At 46.7% G+C, this 25,879-nt stretch overlaps 2 protein-coding genes across 3 annotated transcripts; one reads left to right on the forward strand and one right to left on the reverse strand.

Annotated features, from left to right (window-relative positions):
* Positions 1-6,317: 6,317 nt before the first annotated feature.
* GTF2E2 (general transcription factor IIE subunit 2) lies at positions 6,318-25,869 on the reverse strand. The gene is made up of 8 exons (XM_017839218.1): positions 25,814-25,869; positions 25,077-25,243; positions 16,257-16,348; positions 15,752-15,859; positions 14,960-15,142; positions 14,709-14,802; positions 7,881-7,996; positions 6,318-7,185 (listed from the first exon to the last, which is right to left on the reverse strand). Exons 2-8 carry the CDS (start codon positions 25,237-25,239, stop codon positions 7,066-7,068), a joined length of 876 nt encoding a protein of 291 aa, XP_017694707.1. The 5' UTR covers positions 25,240-25,243; positions 25,814-25,869; the 3' UTR covers positions 6,318-7,065.
* SMIM18 (small integral membrane protein 18) lies at positions 17,807-23,126 on the forward strand. Of its 2 annotated transcripts, none has more exons than XM_017839220.1 (2): positions 17,807-18,075; positions 20,888-23,126. In XM_017839220.1, exon 2 carries the CDS (start codon positions 20,933-20,935, stop codon positions 21,224-21,226), a length of 294 nt encoding a protein of 97 aa, XP_017694709.1. In that variant the 5' UTR covers positions 17,807-18,075; positions 20,888-20,932; the 3' UTR covers positions 21,227-23,126. The 2 variants fall into 2 exon arrangements, with proteins under 2 accessions (XP_017694709.1, XP_017694708.1); XM_017839219.1 differs by having other exon boundaries at positions 17,807-18,071.
* Positions 25,870-25,879: the final 10 nt, after the last annotated feature.

Here is a 25,879-nt window from a genome sequence, read left to right on the forward strand (position 1 = left end):
TAGAGAAATGACTCCAAGTTTACAAAGATGTTATCAGTTAGTTTTTAAACCTACTAATCTTGGCAGGGAGCACAGGAGCTAAGCTGCAATTTTCCATGAGCTCAGCCCCGGCCGAGGCAAACGTAACCTAGAGACGAAGGGCCAGATTAGCTTTGTATTTTTTTTTAACACGCTGGGAATTTTGAAAAACTCGGGTTCATAAGCCCAACCTAGAAATTCCTCCTCCTTTCTCCGCTCCGCCCCCACCCCAATAAATGTGACCAGAGTTCCCAGGAGCCTCAGCCAGGGAACTGGCCCAGGAGGCCAGGCTCTCAAAACAAAGTGCCAGGAGCAAGCTCCAGCTTAGCCAAGGCAGCTACAAACTCCAGGGTGGAAGGAAAAGGCACAAGGCACGGCAGTTATTTGGAACCCCTGGCTGGCAGGGATGAGTTAAGCCCTTAATATTGGATGTTAATCCCGCTTCGGCCACAGCTTTCCTTCCGAGTTGCATCCAGGGGAGAGGTTTGTTGGCAGGCACAGGGTAGGAAGGGAAGGGAGCCACAACATGCTGCTCAGCCCAAGGGCTGCTCTGAGCAGCAGTAACTGGCCCAAACCTCTGTCCCAGGCAGTGTTTTAGCGGACGCACAGATGTTTTTGGGAAGAGATTCAGCAGGAAACATCCTCCAGCTAAGAGAGCGATGAGACACACGCACACACGTCCTCCTGGACTTGGCCTGGGCACTGCATCTGCTCCGAGATGTGCCCTGTGAAAGGAAGCGGGGCCTTGCCCAAAATATTTAACCTCTTGAAATGTTTTTTTTCTTTTCCCATTTCCCCTGTAAGCCAGAATGTTTTTGGCTCCGGTCTGATCGGCGCTGCCCTCATCAGCCCAGTCCCAGCGTCCCCTTTGCCCGTGGTGACCTTTCCCCATGTGGCCGGGGGAACATTCCTTCCCCGTGACCATCGGGGCACTTACAGGAAGGCCTGAGCTGCTGGCTGAGACTGGGGGATTGCAAAACGGGATCAGGGACTCCCAGGCCAGTGCTGCCATCTGATACCAGGGATATGTCCCGGGGGATATGAACACGCAGAGCTGGAAAAACCAAACCGAGAAGATTTTGCACTCTCATTGTTTCCACTTTCCCAAGTCTTTCCCTCCCCGCTCCCCTAACACCAAGGCTAAGCTCGGGGAGGAGGGGATGCAGGCAGCTCCTTCCTGCGCATCCCTGCACAGAGGTTTGCTGACCAGAAGCAGGCTGGAAGCAGCAGGGAAGGCAGGGAAGAGCCTGGCAGGATCTACAAAGAAAAACACAGGGCTAATTGCCCACATCAGAGTAGTGGAGAAACAGGAACAAGACTGAAGAAGGAGAGCTGTAGCTCCCAGAGGACTGGGGGGGCCGGGCAGCAGTGAAGGCAGCCTGGCAGCAGCGACAGGGACCAGGGGATCCTGCCATGGGAATGGAGGCAGGCCAGCTGGGCCAGGGAGAGCAAAGGGCAGACAGAGCCGGCGCCGAGACCAGCAGCGCCCGCAGCCTGGATGGGGCAGGGAGGAGGAGCAAGCCCAGCGTCCGCTCCTTGGGCCTCCTCGGGAGAGGGGGAGAAGGAATAACAAGGCTGGGAGAGAAAAGATGAGATAGCATTGGGGTTTGGCCAGGCAGCTTTAGAGGCTGAGACACAGGCTGAGAGGGAAGCTGATGGCTAGGAGCAAAGGGGTGGGTGGCTTTTGTGAGGATCGCTGGGGCCTGGCACAGTGCTCAGCATGGATTTGCTCCCCGATTCCTAAAGCTTGGGGAAATGGAGAGGCGTCACCCAGCAAGGGTCACTGCACTGCCTGAATGCTGCCAGGCAAGGCTGCTCCGTGCTCCCTGCCAGCATGAAAAGGAGGACGTTTTAACCCAGGGAGATGAGCGGGGGTGCTGCAGATGACATCTGCCCAGAGAGCCAGCCAACACCTGAACACTGTTACCTGCCTCGCTCAGAGTAGAAACCAAAAGGATGGTGGAGCTTAAAAAAGAAAAGCTAAAAAATACCATTAGCAGGTCACTGAAATGCTGCTTCTAAAACCCGGGGAAGTCAACCATTAGCAGAGTCTGGACTTCATCTCTGCAGTCTCCATAATTAATAACCAGCTCAGGAGGGAATAAGGAACACATCCAAAGTGATGGAGGCAGGAAGAAACCGCACAAGTACTTCGGGCCTTGGATGCAAGCCCAGAAGTGCAGGTATAGTCAAAAAATTAACTTAATGGCAGGACAACCTCCTGCCTTAACCATCCTTTCCCCCTGCTGTGCTTGCACTCTGCACAATGTCCAACCCACGAGGCCGGTGCAGCCTGACACGTGGTTCCCGGCCACAGAAGCACTGACGGGTTTTCAGAGTCATGGCTGTTTTTCCTGAGCTGTTGAGTAACCCTGCAAGCCAAAGCAGCAGAAAGCAAGCCAGAGAGACACAAGAAGAACTGCTCTTACAGGATGCTGGGAAGTACCAAAGGAACCAGGGCTCAGACCCACAGGAGCATGTGGGTAAAAGGAGCTGCAGGTGGTCTCTGATTCAACCTCCCTCTCGCTACACAACTGCTGCCAGTAAGAGACTGGGCAGCCTGGTCTTGTCTGAGTGATGCTTGAAGCCTCCCTCCGTGGCAGGAGACATCTCCCCACCAGCTGTTTTTTTCCTAATATCCAAGCCAAACTTCCCACATTTCCCTATTATGTCACCTGCCATGGCTGCCAAAAGAGTCTGACCACATCATCCTCCTCACTGCCCTTCGCACATCACTTTATCTGTGATTGGATACACCCCCAGCCATCTCCTCACCACATCAGGCTGCCTCAGCTCTCCACTCCTTCTCCCAGGCCTTCTGCCCCCAGCCCTGGCCAACCTGAGAGCTCCAACCAGACCCTCCCCAGCATCCCTGGGGATGGAGTAGGGATTGAATAGAGGGAAAGGCCTAAACTGGACACAGTGTCCAGGTGTGACCTTCCTGGTGCTGAGCAGAGAACCAACAGCTTCCCTTGCTGGGGGAGGGGAAGAGAACTCATCTGGGAAGAGAACAGCTACAGCTATGCAATACCAGCATGATGGAGAGGCCGCCTTCCCGTCGGGAGCCCTGCTGTGTCCAGGCAAGCCCTCTCTTCTGGGGAGCTGCCAATCTTCCTTGGAGATGTGTCCAGAGAGCCTGCGCAGGGCTGACAACACCGACACAGTCAGGAGTGCGTCCACGAGCTGGAATGACAGACCTGAGCAGCAGTGCCAAAGCAGGCCCTCTCTCCATCCCCGGAGGAGATCGAGTCACAAACCACCTGGTTTGCCATATCCCTGACTTTGCCAGCAGTAGAAAGCCAGCACCAGCAGACTGGGATCCGAGCCCTCCTCTCCCAGATGGCTGTTCCTCGTTAGCCTTGCCAGTCTAAACCAGCACTTGGCTCTACTGGACACGCTCCCCCAGAAGCAGGAGCTGCCAGAGGCCCCCGAGGCGGTAACACACAAAGGAATTTGGGCCTGGTACATTAGCAGCGACCGGAAAAGCGAGCAACAAAGCTGGAAATAATGAGATGTCAGTACCACAGTTGCTTCTAGTCATCTGCAAAGGCAGCCCCTCCTCAGCAGCAGGTACGGGGGGCCCGGCTCTCCCTGGTGGCCTGGCACCGCCCGCCCGTGCTCATCGGAAGTGACAGCCCTCGCTGGCTGCAGCCACGTGCAGGGCCTTCGTACCCTTTCTCAGGGCTCCCTCGCCTCGCTCTCCTCCGCTTTCTAAAAGCCCTGAATGGTCGTGATGAATTATAGATTAGCTCTGGTACACATCGCCTTATGTCAGTTTTCTCATTCAACCGTACAGAATCCTGCTGTTTTCCATCCCCTTCCAGAATGATCATCATAACGGAGGAGGAGGTGGAATAACTCTGTCGGTAGAGCAACTTTTAGGAGAGAAGCCAGCAGAGCTCCACGTTTAGAGGTGTGACACACCCAGGCTACTCAACTTGACCCTTAAACAAGGAGAGCTCTGTCAGGATCAACACACCGAATCCCAGAGCTGAGGGGGAAATGTCCTTGCTCGACAGGAGCCTCAGGAGAGTGGAAGAGGCAAGTCCTCACCTGGCAGGGACAGGTAAAGGTGGCACTGAGATGGGTTTGCCAAAAAACCTTCCTGAAGTGCAGGAGACCAAAGTGCCTGCTGTGGACTAGATGGTCACTGTAAGACACTTCCATCTGAAATATTCTACTCCGTGTTCTCTGCCCAAGTCCCCTCATCTTCCTGGATAGCAGCAGATGCTTCCAGGGAAGGAGGGGAAAAACGGGGGCTCCCAGGAGAGAACATGATGCCTCTCAGCAGCCCTTTGCAATGCCAGACTGAGGGAAGAAGGGTTTTGCCAAAGAGAGCGAGCTGAGGGCATGATGGTTTTGGCCAGTGGGAGAACCATCCTGCCAGACAGAGAATACAAGAAAACACCCTGGAGAAAGATGAAACAGGTTTAAGTTTTTAACAGCTGAACTTCAGTGAAAAGCCTGATCTGGACATGAATAATGTGAAGAGACTGAAGTGGACTGGAGTGGTACTAAAATGCTTTTAGCAAACAGACTCACTTTGATGTAGTCAGAGATGTTTTCAAGTCATATAATTTGATTTGTAAGAGAACTTGGAAAAAAAAGTTAAGGACCACTGGGAGCATCTTTGACAAAACCCAACCCCTGAAAACCACATTAAAAAAAGGAGCTCAGGCTCCTCTTTTTTTTTCTTTTTTTGACAGGCTGAGAAAATTGGGGCTGTTCAGCCTGGAGAAGAGAAGGTTGAGTGAAGACCTCATAGCTCCTTCCAGTATCTGGAGGGGCCTACAAGGAAGCTGGAGAGGGACTCTTCATCAGGAACTGCAGTGATAGGACAGGGAGGATCTAAGCTTATTGTCTGAGCATGTTTCCTTCACTGCTGCTTGTCTGTAGTCCATGCCACCTCTAACAAGACAATGTGAGCTTCCCTTATTTACCCTAACAAGTTGCAAAACTTATTTATGCCCTCTCTGCTACTATGGCAGAGGGGAAGACATCCTCCAGTGAGACAAAGCCTCTCATCCAGGCTTTCCAACTGGACACCACCTGGACTGTTTTGTTCCTTTGAACACTGGAGCCTGACAATGCCAGCACAGAGCTCACAGTCAACCTTGCTTTCCTGCTCTCCCTTTTTGGACCTAACATATTTTTAATCTTTTAAAGTGGCTGGAGGCATTTTCTTTAGACTCCTCTATTATCTTAATCACTTGAGCAGAGAAACAAAGCAGGCAGTCTACCTTACTCTCTAAACCTGCTTTGGTTCAGAGAGAAAGGGCAATGCTACACGAGATGACTGGGAAGTTACTCCATAAACCCCCCCAAAGGTAAGAAAGGCAACTCAGAGCTCTGCTGTTGTCCAGGCACCACCATCAAAAAAATCACTGCTCAAAAATCGCAGCAGATGGAAGGGAAATCTTTTTTTCTTGAGTGAAGATGACAGAAGAGGGGTGAACAGTTTTGCAAGTGTGGTACTTAGAGCTGTAACGGAAAACTAAAAAGCTCCAAGAGGAATTGTTTGTGCTGACCTGGAAGATACAGGAAAGAAAAACAGTTTCAAAACCGGCTGGAGCAGCATGCTTTTAGAAATATATATATTTAAAAGGCATGAAATATATATAGATTAAAAAAATAAGAGAAGAAACCTCCTAACGGCATTTAGCAACTCTTTTAACCAGGGCTGACATGTGCAACGCTGGGAGCACTGTCTGTCTCTCAAAAGAGCAGCCTTGAAAATCAGAAGGATAAACGCTGCACTTCCAGCAGCACATTTCCCCCAAGCTGACAGAACTCGTTCAGTGCAGCAGCAACAAAGCCTCATTCTTCATCTGCTCACGTGCCCAGGCCCGGCGGCCTCTGCTTCAACCCCGGGTGCATCAAGCAAGCCAGGAGCTCGTGCAGGGGCAGCAGGGACGGGATCTGCCGTCCGTGGGGGGCTGCAGTCACCTCTCTTATCTCTGATCCTAACCCTGAAAGCGCAGGGAAACTGCTCCTCTCCCGCAGCGCCACGAAAACAATATCAGCATTGACCGACTCTGGTTCGGAACATAAAAATAAGTTATCAAAAGGACATAATTTGGCCACGATCCACGTTGGGCTGTGCTGCACAGAACATCAGGCAGCTACAGGGAGCTTTCACTTAAGGTGGTTCCTCCCCTCTCTCCAACCAACACCGATAAAAAGATGACACCATTAGCCCAGAACAATAAGCCACTGAGAAGATAAAAATACAGCAAAGATTCCTTTACCTCCTTGAGAAGGAAAACAGGCACAAAAGATGCTGATTCTCTCATTCTTTCAGGAAGCAACACTGGAAACCAGCATTGTAAGTTTATTACTTAAAAAAAAAAGCTTCAGTATTACACCGTTGTTTTATTTCCCTCCTGTCCATAGAGCAGAACGTGTAATGCACTTGCACCCACGACAGCGTGATGCAATTCCTGATTAGCATTAGGAAACTGTGGCTGCATCCCATCCTGCAGCCTGCTGGGATTTTTGGGAGAGGGAGTTCTCTGAGTTTGAGTCTCAGACATCACGGACTTTCAGAAAAGCTCAGTCCCTTGGCAAGGAAGAAGCATACAAACCGTGGGTGTATTTGACTGTGAAAGAAACTTTGCCTGCAGTGATTTTAGGGAAGAGAAAAGGTTTTCCTGAAACAGGTAAAACAAATGCTGTATTCAATCCCACTAGAAAGCCCCTTGTAAGTAACTCCAGGTAAATACCCATTAAGCAATGTAAAAGCAGAGTTAAGCACTGAGCAGGAATTCCTGCATTACACGCTGAGCACCATTTACCACCCTACGCCAAGAGGCAACTAGTGAGAATCTCTTACTCTAAAGAAACGTTTCCCAACAGCTAATTAGATTAACCTCTACATTTAATAGCTCATACTCGCTCTCAAACTGACCTGTTTCACCTTGGCAGTTGCTGGGGTGGGGGAAACACATCACATTATTATATACAGTCAGTCCTTCTGTGAGCAGACACCGAGCCCCAGCGGCAAAAAGCCCTGTCTAAAAACGCGCGTTTGCTTCAGAATTCAACCGCTCACTGCTTGCCAGGAACCACATCAGAGTAATCTTTTAATACTCCAACCAAGTGGTCATTGTGAGTCTTAAACCGACGTTTCTTCTGAGAAGCAGGTTTCTTCCTCCTCTGAATGGGAGCCTGCAAGAAGAAACAAACAGGAGTCAGGAAATATGCGACATCTGACCTGGTGCCTGACGCTGTGCTGGTCATCGGTGCTGTGAAAGATGAGCCCTGCCTGAACCAGGGGTGGGCAGGGAAGGGAGGTGCTGGCTTGTTTTGGCAAGAAGCAACAGCATCCAGTTCCAATCCAGGCAGGGAGATGACCCTGGGGACAGAGCAGAGCCTCGGTATCCCAGGCACAGTAGTAGAGCCAGTGTTCGTAAGTGAAGTTTCCAAACACTCCCACACAGCTACAGAAGCAGGTACACGTCCCACAGTTCTATCCAGAATCCCATCAGGATTTCATAGCTATTTAGCTATTTTTCACTAAAGTGAAAAAAAAACCCCAAAAACAAACCACCTTTCTCCCAAAATACTTCTACTCGTAATGTATCAGCTTCAAGCAGAAGCTTCCACTTAGGAGCTGACATGGATTTCTGGCGTCTGCCCTCTTTCTGATGCTGCTGCTTGGATTAATTACACTGTCTCAAACAGGTTATATAGAAATCACTGACTGGTGGCTGCAGCACTGGTTTTTGCAACTTTTTAAAACTGGACACACTTTCCAGAGCCACACAAAGCTGTGCACAGGCTCACCAACACATTCCAGAACTAACAGTGCGGGATAAGGAAGGGGGAATCTCCCAGGGAGATGTGCAATTTGTATCTCTTACTATTTTCTTTGGTCCGGTTTCCTGCATGGAAGAAATACCCTGTCGTTTCAGATACTCTTCTATCTTCTCCTCATCCATAGAATCCACGGGAATGCTCCTCCACAGCTTCTGAAATTCTGAAAGACCAAACAAACCCTGGTTTTATATGGCAGTGATCAAGCCCTTGATTTCAAACACTGAAACACTGTCAGTCTGTCACTGCCAGCAGGCACCCACTTAGCACAGCCTTTACCCACTCCAAAAGCTGAAAGCGCTTCCAAAGAACACCCAAACCCCAAAAAAGATCAAGCCCTAACCAACAAAACAACAACAACAGAACACCCTCAAGCTAAACTGCACTCCAGCATCAGGAGCACCCGCAGGCAACCTGTGCTTTTCATGTTTATTTGCTACGGAGTTTCTTTTTGCCTGGCATCTCTAGAGCTGTGTAGGCTGCAAACGAGTTTCACAGATCTTGGTGATGGGGAAAAAAAAAACTAAATGGCAACTTCATTTACACATCTTCAGCTGCCAGTGTCTTGGGAGACTTGTCAACCCATTGCCCAATTTACTGAGGATTCAAGTCATTTACTTCAGTGGGCCTGAGCTTGTTTATCACTGTAATATAATCCACGCCAGTGCTGTACAGATAATAAATTACTAAAATTCCTCCGGTGTTAAAAAGAAGAGAGACACCTTAAAAACCACAGCAGCAGGAAAACAGACAGAGACAGTAAGTCTTAATTAGAGCAGCTGCCATCTGCCTGCACACTTTCTGCCTCACGTAAAGTTTCACAGAGCCTCTGGAATGCCTTCTCCAGGCAGCGGCTGGTACGATCCTACCTCCCTTCACTCCCCAGGCAGGGAGTTAAGATACATCCTGTCAGCAGGTTTGGCTAACAAACTATAAATAAAACACGAGGCACACATAGCAACGCAAGATTAAATTTTTCCCCTTTATTTCCAGATAAATTTAGTATACAGTTGTCAAAACAACTGCAACTCCTGCATTCTTAAGGATCTGTCCTGTGCATTCTTAAGGATCTGTCCTGAGATGCTCCAGGGACAGTTTGCCACGGATACACCAGCTCTGGGCAGTGTACAAAAAGGGTAGGTAGGTAACCAACTTGGTTCCTGCACTTGGACCAATTCCCTTTCTAATGCTCCTTGTTTTTCTACGGACCCACACGCTTCAAGTCTCAGGTGTTTCTTTTCTTCCCCTTGCCAACAGTAAGGAGCTGTTCCAGCTTTCCAGGAAACAAAAGAGAGGAATTTCACTGGTGAGGAACAACAATGTTCATTTTTGGTAATGCAGCATTTATGAAGAGAACCAAATCTTGTCAAAACACCACTTTTGGTTACAGGGAGCCAGCGCTCAGCCTGTGTCTCACAGAGGCTCTACAGCACCCCGGGATCAATGTCCAGACCCCTTAATTCAAGGACTGACATTGTAGTCAAGACATTCTCTGTCTGCTCATCCATTCTGAGGGGGATTCCAGGCTTTTGGCATAGCTGGCAGTGCCTGCTATCACACATCATTCCTCACCTTATCCTGCTGCGGGAGGTGGAGAAGGTTTGTACTCTTATTTATAACATCCTGAAACAAACACAGATGATGTGTGTCCTCACTGGAGTTCAGGATATATGGACAAATATGCCCTGGTTCTTAAAAAAGAAAAAAAGCTGAGGATAGGTCCTTAAGGTTAAACTGGTCTACATTCTTCTGGGGAACAGAAGTGAAAAATTAAACACTAGAAAATAAATGGTCAGCTCTTCAAGGATCAGCATGCACACAAGTGCAGATCACAGTTAATATCTAACTACAGTGTTCTGCATTTCTTGTAATGCAGAGGTTATGCCATCATTCCAGCTTCACATCCACCCTTTCAACCTGGCCAAAAAATATGAATGGAACATTCACCAAGAACCGAAAGAGCAAAGCCAAAATGGACTTTACATACAGATAATTTAATCCACTAATTGGCCCCACCAGAACCACTGTATCCTATTTTGCAACTCCATTTAAAAATTCCTTCATAAATCAGGCTTCTTTCAGCACTAAGGCTTTGACTGCAGCAATTGCAAAAGCATCTTATTCCCATGCTGGAGCTCCATGTAGGGCTTTAAAACACTTCACTGCCCAGGAAAGGGGGAGTCACAACAACACGGAAATACTCTGTGTTGAAGGATTGGTGTGGAACTAAAAGCACAGGATAAAGGTGGAGAAGCACACGGAGCTGTCACCCTTCAGTGCATATGAGCTGTCTGCATTTAGGGTGCCATCTAAAAGGGAAGGGACAGCCATCCATCATCTCATCACAAAACCGACTCCATGTAACACCAGACACTGGGCTAAATGCAAGGCCTGAAGAAAGAGAGCAGCTGGATGGCTGGCACTGAACCATTTCCACATTACCTGTCAGATTTAAGTCTCCAAGGACTACGCCCCTATCAGCCAGGGAAAGTTTAGACCTTGGGAATACACTCTCTGAATTATTGTGACATCCTCTCTGAAATATGAGAGCCTGTGGGAAAAGCTGGCAATAACTGCAGCTCTCAAGAAACAACCCTCTGCATTTGTAGCTGTGGTACCTCTGCACCTCAAAAATGATACCCTTGACCTGAGATAGGAAGAGATTTCTCCCCATTTCCTTGAGAAAGATCTGAAATGCTGTCACCCTGGCCCTTTGCTGTGTGTCTGAAGAGCAAACAGAGACAGAAGGCAGCTCCTAGGGAAGGTTTCAGTACACAGGATCCACTTTTTACCATGTCTCTCTTTTCTCTGACGACAGGGAACAGGCAGATCAGTGCTGGGCTGAGGAGCAGGAAGGGCATTGTTGGAACAGAAAGCTCACCACATGCTGGCCTGCTCCAGCCAGGCACGGAGAGCAGGTTGGGATGCACACATTCCTGCAGTGTGTAGCCATTATAGTTACAGAGCACATTCACTTTTCCTTCTCTGTGTCCTGTTAACTGATTTTTACACCATCACACCACGGTGAAGGTGAGAGACTCTTCTATCAGAGCCACTAAATTATTTTATAGATCAGCCAGAGCAAGTGTAAAATGGGTATGGAAGGAAAAAAGCAAGGCTTCACCTGCCCGCAGCAGGCTGCATTCAGGCAAGCTGACAATCTGCTTTGACAAGACAGAGCCCAGAAAAAATCCCCTGGGGAGAAAATTCCCTCGAGTTTCTGGCCAAAGCCAGGCAGGTGCTGTGAACCCTCAAGGAGATTTGCATTTTCCACAGAGCTTTTAAGTCCTGACTCCCGTGCAAGAGGCAGAAAGCTGTGATCCCAGCACTGAGGTAAGTGTGAGGAACAAATCCTATCTGTGGTATCTTGCAATTTGATCACTAAAATATTTTAACTCAGAAGCTTGACAGAATCAACACTAGTACCAAGGCAGCCTGCTCCCTTGCTCCTCCAGAGAGCTAAATTTTGGTCTTTCAAGTAATGAGAGGAGGCAATGAGACCAGGAGCTGACTGAAAAGCCAGTTTAGGTGTTCGATGACATCTCCGGCAACATGATGTCTGCACACACAGACTTAAAACAAAGAGCTCTGACCAGCAGAAACCAAAATGTAGCTAAGCAGAAGGCAGCAAAACAAAGATTTTGCAAACCTCTTCTCTCTCTGAAATTTCCAAGGGGCAAATACTCAGTTGCCTCCATTTTACTGCATCACAAGGTGCCTCATAAATGAAAACAATTTGCACTGACATTCCCTGAGCGATTATACTCCTAAGACACTTCCTTCCTATAAATGCTTACATTTGGGGAACGGAGTCATGGGTAAATGACTGCGTGGTGACTTTGGAGCAGCTTATCCTGCACTTCTCACTGCCTCACCTGCTCTTGCAGAAAGGTTGAGATGGCTTTGGAGATAAACTGACATATCATGCTGGTAATAAAATCTGCCAGAGATTAAAACCAGCTTAAAAATCTCCACTGAGCTGAGCCAAAAGCTTAGCACAGGACAAGAACAGACAATAACAGGGCAGAAGGGAAGAAACGACTGAGTAGAGGGGAAGATGGAGTCCTGCTTCCTAAAAGTCCCAGGGAACGCAGCACTGGATTTATACCAGAAGGAAAAGGTGCTTAATGTTAAATCTGTGCTGTCCCTGGACCACCAGAGCCGTAAGTCAGCACTGATCCCAAGCAATTTTTATGCTGTTAAATTTAAGAGGCTTTGGCCATTCTCTAAATCTCTTCAAAGGTGCTTAGGAAGAATTTCAAAAAGCCACATAATTAAGTATCCGAATTTTTTTAACATTCAAATACTTCCTATAGTGCATTGAGCTGGGAAAGATATCATCTCTAGCAGTTAGGCAATCAGACTGGCCTTTCAGCATTCAGCACAGGGGTGAAAGCCTGGTTCACATGCAAAGTGCTTCGCCCCAGCACAAAAAGGCAGCGCTTGACTTGGCTGAAGCACCTGAAATCTGGCCCGGCTTTTATAAACGCTTTCAGCTCCACACCACTGACAGAAGATTAATTAGCCAGGAAGTCCAGAAGGAACACATGCAATCTGAACCCTCCTTGGCTAATCACATAAAAGGAAGAACAAAAGCTGTTCCTTGCTGCTAAAACCTTCCCCAGTACCCTTGAGATCACGATATATAGGCACCGCTCTGCTGCTGCGGTACATTGGGATTTATTTTCACAGGGGGAGAAAGGAAAGCTTGTTCAGCCATCAAGGGGCAGAGGCAGGCGCTGCCAGAAAGCAGGTCCTGCCACTGCTCCAGGCAAGGAAATCCAAACTGCCCCAGCAGCTCCTCTTTCCCTGCTGATGGAGCTCAGGCAGCGGTGGGAGAGGATGCCCAGCTTTCCGAGGATATTAATCCCAGCCAACACACGTTCTGAATTGGAGTGTCATACGGCAGCACCACGCACCGAGGAGCACAGAGCCCCCATTTCTAAGGATAAACATTAAACTAGAAACATATTTTGAACTGTCATCAGCTGCTAGATCAAAGACTCTGCCAACACTTCAAGGCTTATTTTGCAGTCTTCTAAAAACCTCATTTTAACGTTGCCGGAGATAATGAGCTGCAACAGCACTGCTAAGGCAGAGACGTGTCATAACTCATCCTGCACACAGACAACCCTGCCAGTGGCTCCCTTGGAGACACCCTTCTGGTGCTCTGGAAAGAATCCTAAAGCGAAAGTGCTCGGGAAGGATGGGTTTTCTTCATCTCAGGATAACACAGTTCGGGAAAAGGACCTGTTCCAGCTGCAATGAGTGAACCTGCTCAGGGACAGTTTAAGCATTGCAGCGAATAAGGGCAGATCACAACAGTCACAAAAAGAGAAAGTATTCCTGCTCCCTCTCGGAACAAAGCATCAAAAGGAAAACCAAAACCAGCAGGAACAGAACAACAACAACAGAACATCACTTCTGGATCAGACGGGAAGCTGCTGCCACCTGCGGATAAAAGGAAGCAGAGACACCTTGAACTACAAGCGCTGCAGGCTGGATCCTTTTGTGACACACACTTAAATGCCTTCCTTCAGCGGGAGGTTGAGACAAACGGCTCAAACACTTTGTTTCGAGGAGTTTTAAAGGGGTTTTTTTAACCTCTTCCTCCCTCTCATAGCAATAGCCTGCACTGTTTGTTCCTAAACAAGGATGGTTGTGTTCCAGTTATCCGCAAGAAGATTGAACAAGAGGAAACATTCAGCAATCACGACTGTGAGACAACCAGTGGCTGCTAAAAACTTAAAAGCTTTGTCATAAGAGCTACTGCAAGAGCACTTCTAAATGTTTTGGCCATCTTCAGACCCCCAAAAGCTGTGGGCTGACGGACTGAAGAGGCACTATGTGAACAGGATGGCAGTGTTCATGGTAAACTCCTAAGCATTTGGGAGTCAGAAATTCCCCAGTCAATGCATTCTGCATTTCACATATAGTTCTGCTGCCATTATCAAGAAATGACAGAAATTACCACTTAAAGAAATTCACTTCAACATTTTGAAGCATTTTTTATATTTTTAAATGCTGGAGATGTCACGTCTACTTTATATTTATACAATGCAATGGCTTTATGTGGCATGTTACCAGAACAACAAATTAACAAAGTGTCCAGTGCTGTTGAGTCATTTAGAGCAAAATTTTCTGACACAGACTTTCCCCTCCTTTCTGCACTTACAGGCACCTGATTTTGGCATAAATGTCATTACTGGAATACACCCTGATTTCTGTAATTAATTTCTGAGCACAAAATTGCACTAGAGGATTTTACCACTATTTGTGACACAGAAAACACACGCTGCACTTGTCAAGTCCAAAATCTACCCCAGCTCTGGGCAGCAGCACTACCCCACATCTGTGCTCTCATTCCTCCCAGCTGTAAACTACCCCTTTTCAGGAATTTTGCTCACAACTCCTCCCTCTTTGCTTCCTCCTTCTGTTCCATTAGTGGCTTCTCGCTGCATTCACCAATAAAAGGCACATGGTTAATTAACTGGGGAAAAAAAACAACAAAAAACTTGCACCCACAAGCCATTCTTTGGGGGTTTTTTTGGCTGCCCTTCACACAGCAAAATGTTAGATGCCATTTTAGTCTCAGTCAGGTGATTTTTAGTCCCATGTACTGCTATCCCTGAAGACAACTGCTGGATTCCTGATGCCACATTCCAATGTATCCATCATAAACCAGAGGATATTACCCCTGGACTCGCTGCTTTTGTTAGCCTTGTGATAATATAAACATTCTCCTGACATCTGGATACACCCAATATTTCATTAGCACCTTAAAAGACTGCCACGCCTGAAAACTGCTTATACCCAGAGCTGCTTCAATGAGTTCAAACCAACTGCCAGGGAAACCTACCTAAACCAGCACCCACCTTCATCCACAGCAAAGTGACAGCTCTTGTCGTTGTAGAAAAGAATTTTCTTCTTATCAGGGCGATTAACAAAGATGATCTGGTCCCCTAAAGCCTCGAAAACAAATGCAAAAGAGCAACTCAAAATCACTTCCAAGCATAAGGTCTCCGACTCGAACAAGGGATGCAAATCTTGTGCTACAAAAGGCACGACAAACTATGTAAGATGTAGAATAACTGGCTGGGTTGGCTGCACTGCACGTGCTCCTCACCTTTATAGCTTTCTGTGCGTTGGGCAGCCCTTCCTCGATGTCTTCCAAAAGGATTCCTCCCAGGCCTCGCTGGTCATGCTTGTCCAAGAGCCTGAGCAGAGCCTTTTTGTCTTTCAAGTTGTACTTGGGTTTGAAAGCATACTTCCCATCCACAACTTCTATTTTCGGGTTGTTGACTAGAGCCTGCGACAGAGACAGAAATTTTAAACTTTGAAAAAGTGCACACGCTCATTGGTTTTATTCTGGTGTGGTTTTGAGCATATCGGCCACACTTTACAGCTCCAAGGTTGGAGGTTTGAGCTGAAAATTATTTTAAATCCTTGGATTTAATTATGCCTAGGCATAATTCATCACAACACAGAGAATGTACTCAACTTTGGTGCTGCAGGGTATTTGTTCACCTGTTCTCATCTGGCAAAAGTACAGGGATAATTTTATATACGCTTCTCGGGAGGAGCTTTTTCGTTCCATTTTGATATTCTGGTTCATTTTGGAAGCAACCTGGAGCTACCTTTTGAAAGACTTCGGCAAAGCCAAGCTTCCCTCACAAAAACCACTGCCAGAGTGGAGGTTTCTGTTCCCCAGAACAAAGGAATGCTACAGTCTGTATTAGGTAGAACCATCCCAGTTTTACTGTGCAGAGAGGTACAAGATTCACACTGATGTGAATCTAAGTAGTTTCTTAAGGAGGGAACACATATCTATAGAGCTTGAAACTAAATAAATGTGTATGATTCGGGTTTATCACAATCCTTTATCTTTAATTAAAATCTAAACGTATGTTTTCTTCACCTCGCTCATTAACCATTGCTTCTGTTTGAGTCCAATATCTAAATGCTGTGTTTCATCCAAAATCTCTTCAAGGGTTAATGGATGTGTATCACCCCGCTGGTGCCGAGTCTGGAAAAGCAAACAGAATCTATTAGAGCTCTGTAATCACTTTATTCAGCAACTCAATTATCATAAAGTAACTAACATTGGCACCAAATTACACGTTCATCTTGATCAATAGGTCATGAATTCTAAAAGCTGACAGCAGCTTGCAACTCCTGCAAGCAAAACCCATTACCCTGGTAGTAAAGTGACCTGGGACAATTAGGATTTCAGTAATGGAACAACGTGCTGACAATTTTGTTTACTGACAGCACTTCAAATTTAACAAGCAGTTTCTTGAAATTCTCACTCCTGCAGTTAAAGAATTTTGGAGTTTGAAATATTCAGCATCTTTCAGCTACCACGGGAGATTAAATAATCAAAGTATTTAAAAACATGGTAGTTTTACACCAAAACACCATACCTTCATATAATTCACTATTTTAGCAAGGACTCCAAACTTGTAGCCAGAGCCTCCTGAAAGGGCTTTCAAGTTAAATGATCCATTGCTGTGATCTACAAAGGGAGAAAACAAACAATTTAATGATGCTTCAACACCACCCTGCTGGTTCTGAGCTCTGTCTCCTTCTGACTCTACTTTCAGAAGGTTTCAGAATGACATCTATGGACAGAAAGGTGCGTGGCAGGAGCAGACACCCTCGGGATTCTGTCCTAGCACACGTGTTGATCCAGATCCAGTCGGTGGACACGGCTTTGGAACATTTCTGAGCAGAGCTCCACAAATAAAAAGTTGCCTGGGACCTGACCTTTAAGACAGCAGCAAGTGACTGCTGCGTTATGACCATAAGAGAACATGTTTAATTCGGTGGCTTAACATCCCATAATCATTTACACCACATTAATCCAGGCTGAAATAATGCACTGCGTTGGCTCTACTGAGATAGCTGAGATGGGGGCAGAAAGTTTCCCTTCTTCCCAGAAGGCATTCAATGGTTACACAGCAGGTAAAGGAAGGCTGTGATTTTTTTTTTATTTGTTTACTGTTTAAAGTAGCTGTAGTGGAGAAATTTATTAAACAGACCTCTATAAATTCAAAACAATTCAACCTGGTCTGTTGCACCACTGGAACAACAATTCAGAATCCCCTCTGTTGTCAAATCTTTATCGCGTTGTTTCAAAAATTCTTGCAAGGTTGTTAATGACCATTTCATTAACTTCAGCTCTTAGCACAGCACATTAAACACAAATATCCACAAACCACTATCACAAGCCACAGACCCATTTGCCAGCACAGGGTTGCTCAAACCTAATGGCAACAGCTTTTTGGAGTTTCAGCTACTCCAGGAAAAGAACATCTCTTCGTCACCACGGGAATTTTTTTAATCCACTGGTAATTTCTAAGCACATCTGACAGGACAACAGGTACCTCAAAGATACTGAGCTCCTACTATTTCTGTGGAAAAATCAGCGGAGGGTGTGAAAAAAACCAGAATTATGTAGCTGACATTGTGTTAGAGACTTCACATAGCACAACAATTCTAAAATTAACGTAGAAGAATCAGTGCAACTCCAACTGCTGAAGAACATTTTATTCTGGTTACTAAACTAAGACTGAAAAAAGGGAGAAAAACAAAAGCCAGCTTCCTCTGAAAAGACATCCCGTAGGGATTTTCCCCCGCAGGGTTCCCTTTTAACATTAAAAATTAATGTCTATGCAGGATATTTTATAAATAGATAAAAATCCTATGTGTAACTTCAAACAGTGAAGTGATTAAAATAAATTCAGAGGTAACACCAACAGTTAAGACAACCCATCATGTCTTTATTCTGTCAATTGAATCGGGAAGATCATCTTGTTTAATCTGCCTGGTACAGCCTGCTACAGTTCATGACAGGGGAATCCAAGCACACGGGGAGGCTGGAAATCTGCAGATATTAACACTTCAAACGTCATGGTCTGACGGCTGACTCCAGCACAAAGCAAAGCAGGGTCGTGGCCACTGCTGCACTCCCAGCCCGCTCTGCTGCTAACGAGCTCATCGCGTCCCAAAAAAACAGGGGCGGGGAGGGTTTTGTTTCTTATTCCAGACTGTACGAGTCATATTTATGAATGATTTACTCCTGGGGTTGAGGGCTCGATGCAAATGAGCACAAAGGAAGTTGTCAGCAGCATCGTGCTCTGGCCAATGGTAGGAAAGCTCCATCTTAGCTGTGCCATAAGGCTGCACTAAAAAAAGGGACCAGAACGGCGCTCTCGCAGCATCCTTTCACACAAGAGGTAGGTGTGTATCATTTTATAACGTTCTCTTAGGTTTATCTCGATTGCTGAAAGAAAATATGCTTGTAAGCTGCGAACCTGCAAAAGCTGCTTGGAATCAGGGTGATTTTTTCCCCTAGGTTTGAGCAGGGTTTAATCCCGCTGAACGCGGAGGAGCTTGTCTTGCACGGTCAGACAAGCACTTTCACCATCTGTGCACTAATGGAAAATTGATGACCACTCCATCTTACAGCAAAGCTAACACCAGCAGCCAAGATTCAGTGAACAAAATGGATTTCATCCTTGCAGGGGAGGTGGCTCGTTTCCTGCAGCCTCACGTTGCCCGTGATTGATTCTGTATGTTTTTAGAGAAACGCCAGTGAAAGGCTTTTCCTTAAAACAAAGACAGCTCGACCTGAAACGTGAGAAATGCCACCTCCCAGGGGGTATTCCGTAAATTAGGCTGCCTAAAAGAGGTCTGGGTGTGCGTGGATGTGCGAGAAACCTGTTCTAGAAATGTGTTATATCGGGGTAGGGTGAAAATCCCGTGGCGTGTTATTACCTTTGGAATATCGGAGCAGCCACAAGGCGAATGGACAGGTTAGAATCCATCTGAGATTTGTAAATGCTTTTACCTCAAGATGTCTATTCAGTGGTTGCTTAAACAGGACTTCCCTAGTACTGCATTAAAAGGATTTTTTTTGCCAGTCATTTCCCTCTGTTCCACGAATATGGTTTCAAATAAAGCTGCTCCTCTGCAGTGCCTAAAGATGGTAATGCTTTTAAATTAAAACCCAGTACAGATATTAGAGGAGCCAGTTCATTAAATATTTAACTCCCTGCATTTTGGGTACGTATAACAGCTGACTTGATTTCAAATCACTGGCTGATGATGTGTATTTGAACCGTGTCCTTACAAAATAAGTGAAACTGCAGGAAAACAGCCCATTTTTGACAGCTTTCAAGGACATTAACCTTAGTGCTGTGGTAATTCTGAACACCCAGCAACAGCTACTTCAGTCATGTATTTTAATAATTACAGCTATGAGTAGCTAATCTTTATCTGCCTTGCTTTATTCAAATCTAAGGAAATCATCATCATCCTCAAGGGGCACAAACCACCTCCAGCAAGGCATTAAATTCCACCTCCTGGATTAAAGATGAGCGTGCCCTAATGGTGGCTGTGGAGTGGGAAGGGGGGTGGATGCTGCACTGTGCCTGGCCAGCCATGCCGTGCCGTGCCCAAGACAGAAAAAAATTCTAAAAATAGTAAATTTTGCATCACATGAACAGTTCATTTTTGTGCCCATGTGTTTACAGAACGAGCAAACTTACATGTTACAGATTCCAGCAAAACCCTCAGTCTTAGAAATCTGTTTACAAAGTTCAAAACAAAACTGCTTTGTTTCCCAAGAATATCCTCTTGCCATTTAAAATACACAATTAAATCCTGGTTATTTTAATTACTCCTTTAAGGGGACTCCAAATCCTTTTATTCAGCCCACCCTCTCTCTCTCACAGATTTTCAAATAAGTCTTCAGGTCACCCCTTTAAAAACCCTCCTGACTTTTAGCCCCAAACAAGTCGGCTGAGTTTCCTTACCAGACTGTGACCAAATCAAGCCAGGACCTGACTCAACTCAGGAGTATTTTTAGCTTGGGTTTGCTCTCTGTAAACTTTTGTTTAAGAAAAAAAAACACCAACAAACAGTTTCATTAATCCTACCCATCTCAGTCATACTTTGTATATTCAATTACTAATTTGTGTATTCAATTACAGATTTAACAGAGGAAACAGTAAGTTACTGCAACTGCTCCAGTAAATGTCTGTATGGAATGCTAATGCCAGGTACCTTCCCAACCACAAAGGTGTTCTGTTTCAATTTAAATCCATTAAAGACAGAAGGACAAAGAACAAAATGTATAATATTTGAATGATAAAAGTAAGACACAGATAGCAAGCTGGTTTGGCTGCATCATCCTGATTTTCACTATATACCTTTTTCTTAAATAATTCCACAGAAATGAGGACAGGTGGTTAGACTGCTTAAAGACAGCAGCTTTAGTACACACCACCATCACCATGCTCCACCTAAAAACTCCTGGCTATTTCCTCAAGGAAGTATGGAGATCTGACTCCATCTCTTTCTCCCACACCCAGTTTTAAATTGCCTGAGGGATTCAAAGGTTATTATGACATCCTACAGCACGCCATGACAGGCAACCAGGAGTTACTGTGGCTCCTTGGACAATTCTTACTACATAAGACTACAAAACCAAAGGCAGATTTATAAACCAAAGCCAACTTTTGCTTCATCTCTCCCTGTATCCCCAAGCAGCCTCTTCTGCTGGGTGCAAACACACAGCACTGGAGCCAGGGAGACATTCCTTCCCCAGCAGTTAAGCAGAGCTGAAAATAAGAAATCAGAACTCCTCTGAAAGGGTTGGGTTTTCCTTGGTATAAATCCCAATGACCACGGCAGCACAAATGGGATTTCCAGCGGTCGAAACCACTGTACACCTTGAAAAGTATCTCTGTAACTTTTCTGTCTGTGCACAGAAGTGAAATAAAGAAGCCAAGCTCCCTCATTCCTGAATAACTCACACCATGTGATGCCTGCACAGAGCAGACACTCCCGAAATAAATGTTCCAGACCAATCGCAAAGTTGTGCATTTGGAGTGTGACACTTCTGTGAGCAAATATGAGTATGCAACCATCCGTGGCTGTAGGAGGTGTGAGCACTTAGTCTGAGCTGAAGTTCTTACAGTTTGTGATAAAAAAAATCACAGCGTGTCCTTGACTGACAGCCCTCAACAGCTTTGTTTTTGTGTTTCAGCCCCCAGATCTGTGACGGCGAGCACGCTAAGACAACTCCTGAAGAATGGCAACCCTCAACAGCACTCACTGGAACGAGACTACATCCATTTCCCAGTATCTGGGCTTCCAAGTGCAAAAAATTTACCCTTTCCATGACAACTGGAACACTGCCTGCTTTGTTATCCTGATCATATTCATCTTCACTGTGGTTTCTCTGGTGGTGCTGGCTTTCCTCTATGAACTGCTGGACTGTTGCTGCTGTGTGAAAAACAAGACTGTGAAAGACTTGGAGAACGAACCCAATCCTGTCAGAGCCATGCTGAACAGCTTCAGGAAGCGTGAAACGGAGGTGGTGTAGGAGGGACTGAGCACCAGCACTTGGAGAACGTTTGACACCTTGAATGAAGCCTCTTGTACCTTACAAATGAGCAAGTCACATGCTTTCTTGTTTTGGTCTTAAATATAACAGGTTGTAATTTTCTCTCTGGATGTGAACTGGAACAATTGGCAAAGGCTTTCCAAGTGTTTAGCAGAAGGACAATCTGTTGCAGTGTTATGGGGGAAGAAAAGATTTTTTTGTTTTAAATGAACTTTTGCTGTTTATATTGAGTGACTAGCATAGAATTTTGTCTACCTGACTGAACAAATGTTGCCTCGTGTGCATAAATCTGTGTTGCTTAACCAGAGAAAACGTTTATAAAAATGCTCAACAGTCTGATCACACCCAGTGCAAAGACACAGCAGTGCCATCCCACCAAGTCAACTGCACAGAGACAGGACAGACAGACCAGGGGTGAGAAAAGACATAGGAGAGAAGGGTGTGGACGGCAAGAGACCCCTCAGACAGGACAGCACTTGGTGAATTCTTGCCTTTGGCAGCACTTTTTATTATAGGTTTCTTGCTTTTAGAAGAGACAGTGGTGGGCGGAAAATTAAGCCAATATGAAATGTATCCCTAAAATGGTCTTTTCTAACCTCCTGTGGTAGTTTGACCCTTTCTCTCTCCTCCAGTTCTCCAGTTCCAGAGAACTGTTCTTCCTTTATTCCTTTTTCAACCTGGTCAACAATTTCTGGGTGTCGAGACCTGAGAAACCCCCTTCCTTCAGAATATCTGCCCCTTTCCACAAAATCCTACTGCATTGGTACCACTGCTGAGGAGGAACAGGGACACTCCTCTGCCCCAAGGCTGCTGCCTCTGTGGCAAACACAACACTACAGGGGGTCTGGCAGCAAACAACAGTTCTGTCATGAGGGAAACAAACCCACCTAAATGGCAAAAAAAAAAGTGACCTCACTGTCCATCCACATCCGAAATACCTTTGTGCTATGGCCAGTACCTATAATTACCTCTTTTTTTTTTTGTTAACATATCAACTCCCTCTCTCAGGGTGAGCATGCCCAAGCTCCAGAAGATCTGGACACAACGGAAGACTTGCTAATTAACTCGTGCTGCTCCTGGTCGGTGAGATGGAGTCGTCAGACACCCAGGGCACTGCAAACCAGCACAGCTAGTCCAGTGATTCACCTGGAGAAGCAAACTCGCTTCTGCAGCCACAAAACAACACAACGACCGCTGCAACCGTTCATCTCAGATGCGCTTCTTACAACAGTGAAGCTTTGCCAGGACCAGCCCCCACGTGCGGAGAACGCTCTGAGATAAAAATCAAACTATAAGCACAATTAATGGAAGCTCATGCCCCAAGAACGAGATAATTCAGGATCCACACCAAGACTCATGATGAAGACATCAGCGGTGGTAATCACGACCTTCTGCTGCATGCGGCAGCATCAGCCTGGAATAACCGGTGCCCAGCTCAAGAGAGGCCCAGAGTAGCCATTGGGATACACTGAATTAATTGGCACTTCTCTTTCCAGAAAGAAAACGCTGTGGACACTTGCAGCATTCCCACAAGATGCCCACCATGGCTGCACACAGGAAGGCAGCGTGCAGGAAGCACCATGGTCGGCCTCTGCTGCGCTGGCGCCGCGTTCTTACGCCCTCCCGAGAAGCACACGGAATGACAAATCTTGGGACCCAGTCCAGCTATTTATCCCCCAGGTCTACAAAGGTGAATGGGTGTCTGCACAAGGAACAGAAGGCAAAAGTCTCCCCTTGCACAGCCCTAGAGACTCAGGATGATTCTTTCCCATCAAACAGCCCCTGGAGATTTCGGCTCTGGACTAGTGTTGGCAAAGACCACCAAGACAAAGGTCTTAAGATAAAGACCACAGCCATGACTTACTGTTCATTAATAAAATGGAACAAACAGCTTTGATCTATTTGGTTTATTTTGCAGTTACTAAATCTGAACTGAATAAACAAGGCAGCTTTGAATTTTTTCAAGTAACTTGCTGGAATAGTGATTTTAAATAATGATAGTAATCACACCATAGTAATCACTGTAGTAACAGTGGGAAGCTTAGAGCCAGTCTTCACATAGGGGCCAGATTTAGCTACGCAGTCATCTGAAGATTAGCAAGATCTCCATACCTCTCCTCCCCCAAAAAGTGACCGGGGCAGGTTCTCTGAGTCACAGAATCACAGAGCAAGGATTCTGTGGGTGTTACGTATCAGTGCAACACACAGTCACACGCTTATCATCTTTGTGGTCACTACACAACAAAACTAGGACTGATCATAATAACTTTTGTTTCTTTGGGGAGGTTTGTTTCTTTATTCCACCTCCCCAGACCCACCCTTGACACCTCCATATGCAGACAAGCACCTGCCAGTCTGACAATTCAAATATAAAGTGGGTTTTGAACCAAAGGACTTCGACTCTGCAGCATAAAAATCTAACAGAAACCTTGAAACCTTTCTGATACTATCTGGAAGGAAGCCAGCAGCATAAAAGATCAAGTGTGGTTCCTCCCAGCCACATTGTGTCCCTGTTTGTGTAAGCTCATTGTCTGACAGCCGCAAAAGCACTCAAAGTAACTCTCAGCCCACAAAACCACAGAAACAAAATTAAAGCTTCTTCACCTGCTCCAGTCCTCCAGATCAGACTCATATTTGAACCCTCCACCCTCTTCATGCCTCCCCATTCCTTTTTCCCTGCTAAATGCTCTCACTCAGGAGACACAGCTTAAGATAGCCCACTTAGAATTCTATTTTATTTGGACAGCATGGCAAAGGGATGGATGGAAAACTGGCCTCCCCTGATTTATTTTAGCATGTCTGGCTGATAAAGTTTATTTGGGGCCTGAGAAGCTGCAAATACAGACTCACACTCCCTACTCTTCCCCTCAGACAGAAGATACTTCACTCCTCCCACCACCCTTGACTTGTTTCTTCTTTGTTTTAAGCTCTGTCATTTCTTTTAGAGTCTAGGACAAAGCCACATGTTGTGCAAACTCATGTGTTTGCACAACAGCGTATTTTGTGCTTTTAGTAACTCCTCACATTTGATCTGACCTTTAGAGAGCAGTTAAGAACTGCCACCACTTTCAGAGCAAATCCTCTCCCCAGTGCACTTTCCACATGCTGCCACTATTTTGGTGCTGCTTTATTAACTGCTTATTTGATACTGAGACATGCCTTACCAGTGCCACCATCCCAGGGAAACCACACAGCTCCTGAGCAAAGCAGGCAGAAACCTCTGGAGGCCCTGGTGCTCCCAGGTAAAACAAGGACAACTGCTAATTACAACACGCAAGCCAGACAAGATGTACCTTGCAAAATCCATCCCATGCATGGATACCCCTCAATTTACAGTTTGCTAAATGTTTTAGCTGCTCTCTTGCCAGAAATAATCACAGAATCACAGAACGGTTTGGGCAGGAAGGGACCTTAAAGCTCATCCAGTTCCAACCCCCTGCCATGGGCAGGGACACCTTCCACTAGACCAGGTTGCTCCAGGCCCCGTCCCACATAGCAAAGACAGAGAAAATGAATGAAATCACTGTTCCTGCTTGTCCAGCAAGCACCAAAATCCACAAACCAAAGCCCAGCTTCACATGAATTATTTTGGCAGCAGCAATACATCCAAGTCACCAAAATGAGGCTTAACACACATGCACGGTAGGGAATCTTTTTTTCACATCGTGCAAGCAAATTTCTTAAGAAAAAGCACTTATTTAAGAGAAAGAAAGGCAGCAGCCACCAGCCAAACTCACAGATACGGTGTTATTCACATTAATAAACCATAGCTTAAGAGGCAGGCAGTGGGAAACACCAAGCAGCTGCCACACAGCAGATTCTCACCCACCTGAGTTTTGTTTTGAGCTGGAGGAGCCCCCTTGTTCTACCTTGGCTTTCTTCTTCTTGGAGGCAGAGGAGTCCGAGGACAGCGCCGGGCGTTTCTCTACGGCCGGCGTGGAGAGGGCTCGCTTTTTGAACAGCTCCCGCTCCCTGAGCAAGCTGGGATCCATGGCTCTGCCACGGGAAAGGGGTGAGAGACAGGTGTCTGGGTCAACAAGGTACTTAAGAGCGGAGGTATCTGTTTATCGCAGAATGTGCCGAGTTGAAAAAGACGCATTAAGGGTCGAGTACCACTCGGCCCTGCACGGGGCATTGCAGGAACCCCACCATGTGCCCAAGAGGGTCGTCCAAAGGCTCCCTGAACTCTGCCAGTCCCTCGGTGCCGGGACCGCTTCCCCACGGAGCTGTTTATTTCTTGTTCCCATCCTCCTCCCGCTGCGCGAGGACTTAAAAGCACAAGGACTAAGGTGGCAGAGCACCACCGGGACCCCAGGGGCGGAGAATGGGACTGCTGAGTGCGCCCAGGCGGGCACCGGCACCCACCGCCCGCGTTAGCGGGGGGGGGGAGCGGCGCAGGGGACAATGTGGCAGCGCGGCCGGAAACCACCGGCCCGAAGGGTGCCCCGGCTGCCCCGATCCCCGCGGGCAGGAGGCCGGGAAAGCCGCCCCCGTCTCCCTCCCCCGATCCTCTCCCAGTCCCAGTCCCCGCTCCCGTCCCGGTCCCCTCCGCGCGCCCCCCCTTACCCGCGCGCCGCCGCCGCCGCCTAGCGGGCCATGCCGCTCCCGGCAGCCCCCGCGCGCGCACCACCC

Source organism: Lepidothrix coronata, unplaced genomic scaffold, assembly GCF_001604755.1.
Source record: "Lepidothrix coronata isolate B3197 unplaced genomic scaffold, Lepidothrix_coronata-1.0 Scaffold388, whole genome shotgun sequence".
Taxonomy (NCBI): Eukaryota; Metazoa; Chordata; class Aves; order Passeriformes; family Pipridae; genus Lepidothrix; species Lepidothrix coronata.

Bases quoted from the DNA above. Each gene is read 5' to 3' on its own strand.
- SMIM18 (XM_017839220.1), top strand. From the start codon at position 20,933: ATGGCAACCCTCAACAGCACTCACTGGAACGAGACTACATCCATTTCC.
- GTF2E2 (XM_017839218.1), bottom strand. From the start codon at position 25,239: ATGGATCCCAGCTTGCTCAGGGAGCGGGAGCTGTTCAAAAAGCGAGCC. The intron at 16,349-25,076 runs GTGGGTGAGAAT...CTCCCTTTGTAG, and splicing joins CAGCTCAAAACAAAACTCAG to ATCACAGCAATGGATCATTT. The intron at 7,186-7,880 runs GTAAGAGATACA...TTCTTCTTGCAG, and splicing joins AAACCGGACCAAAGAAAATA to GCTCCCATTCAGAGGAGGAA.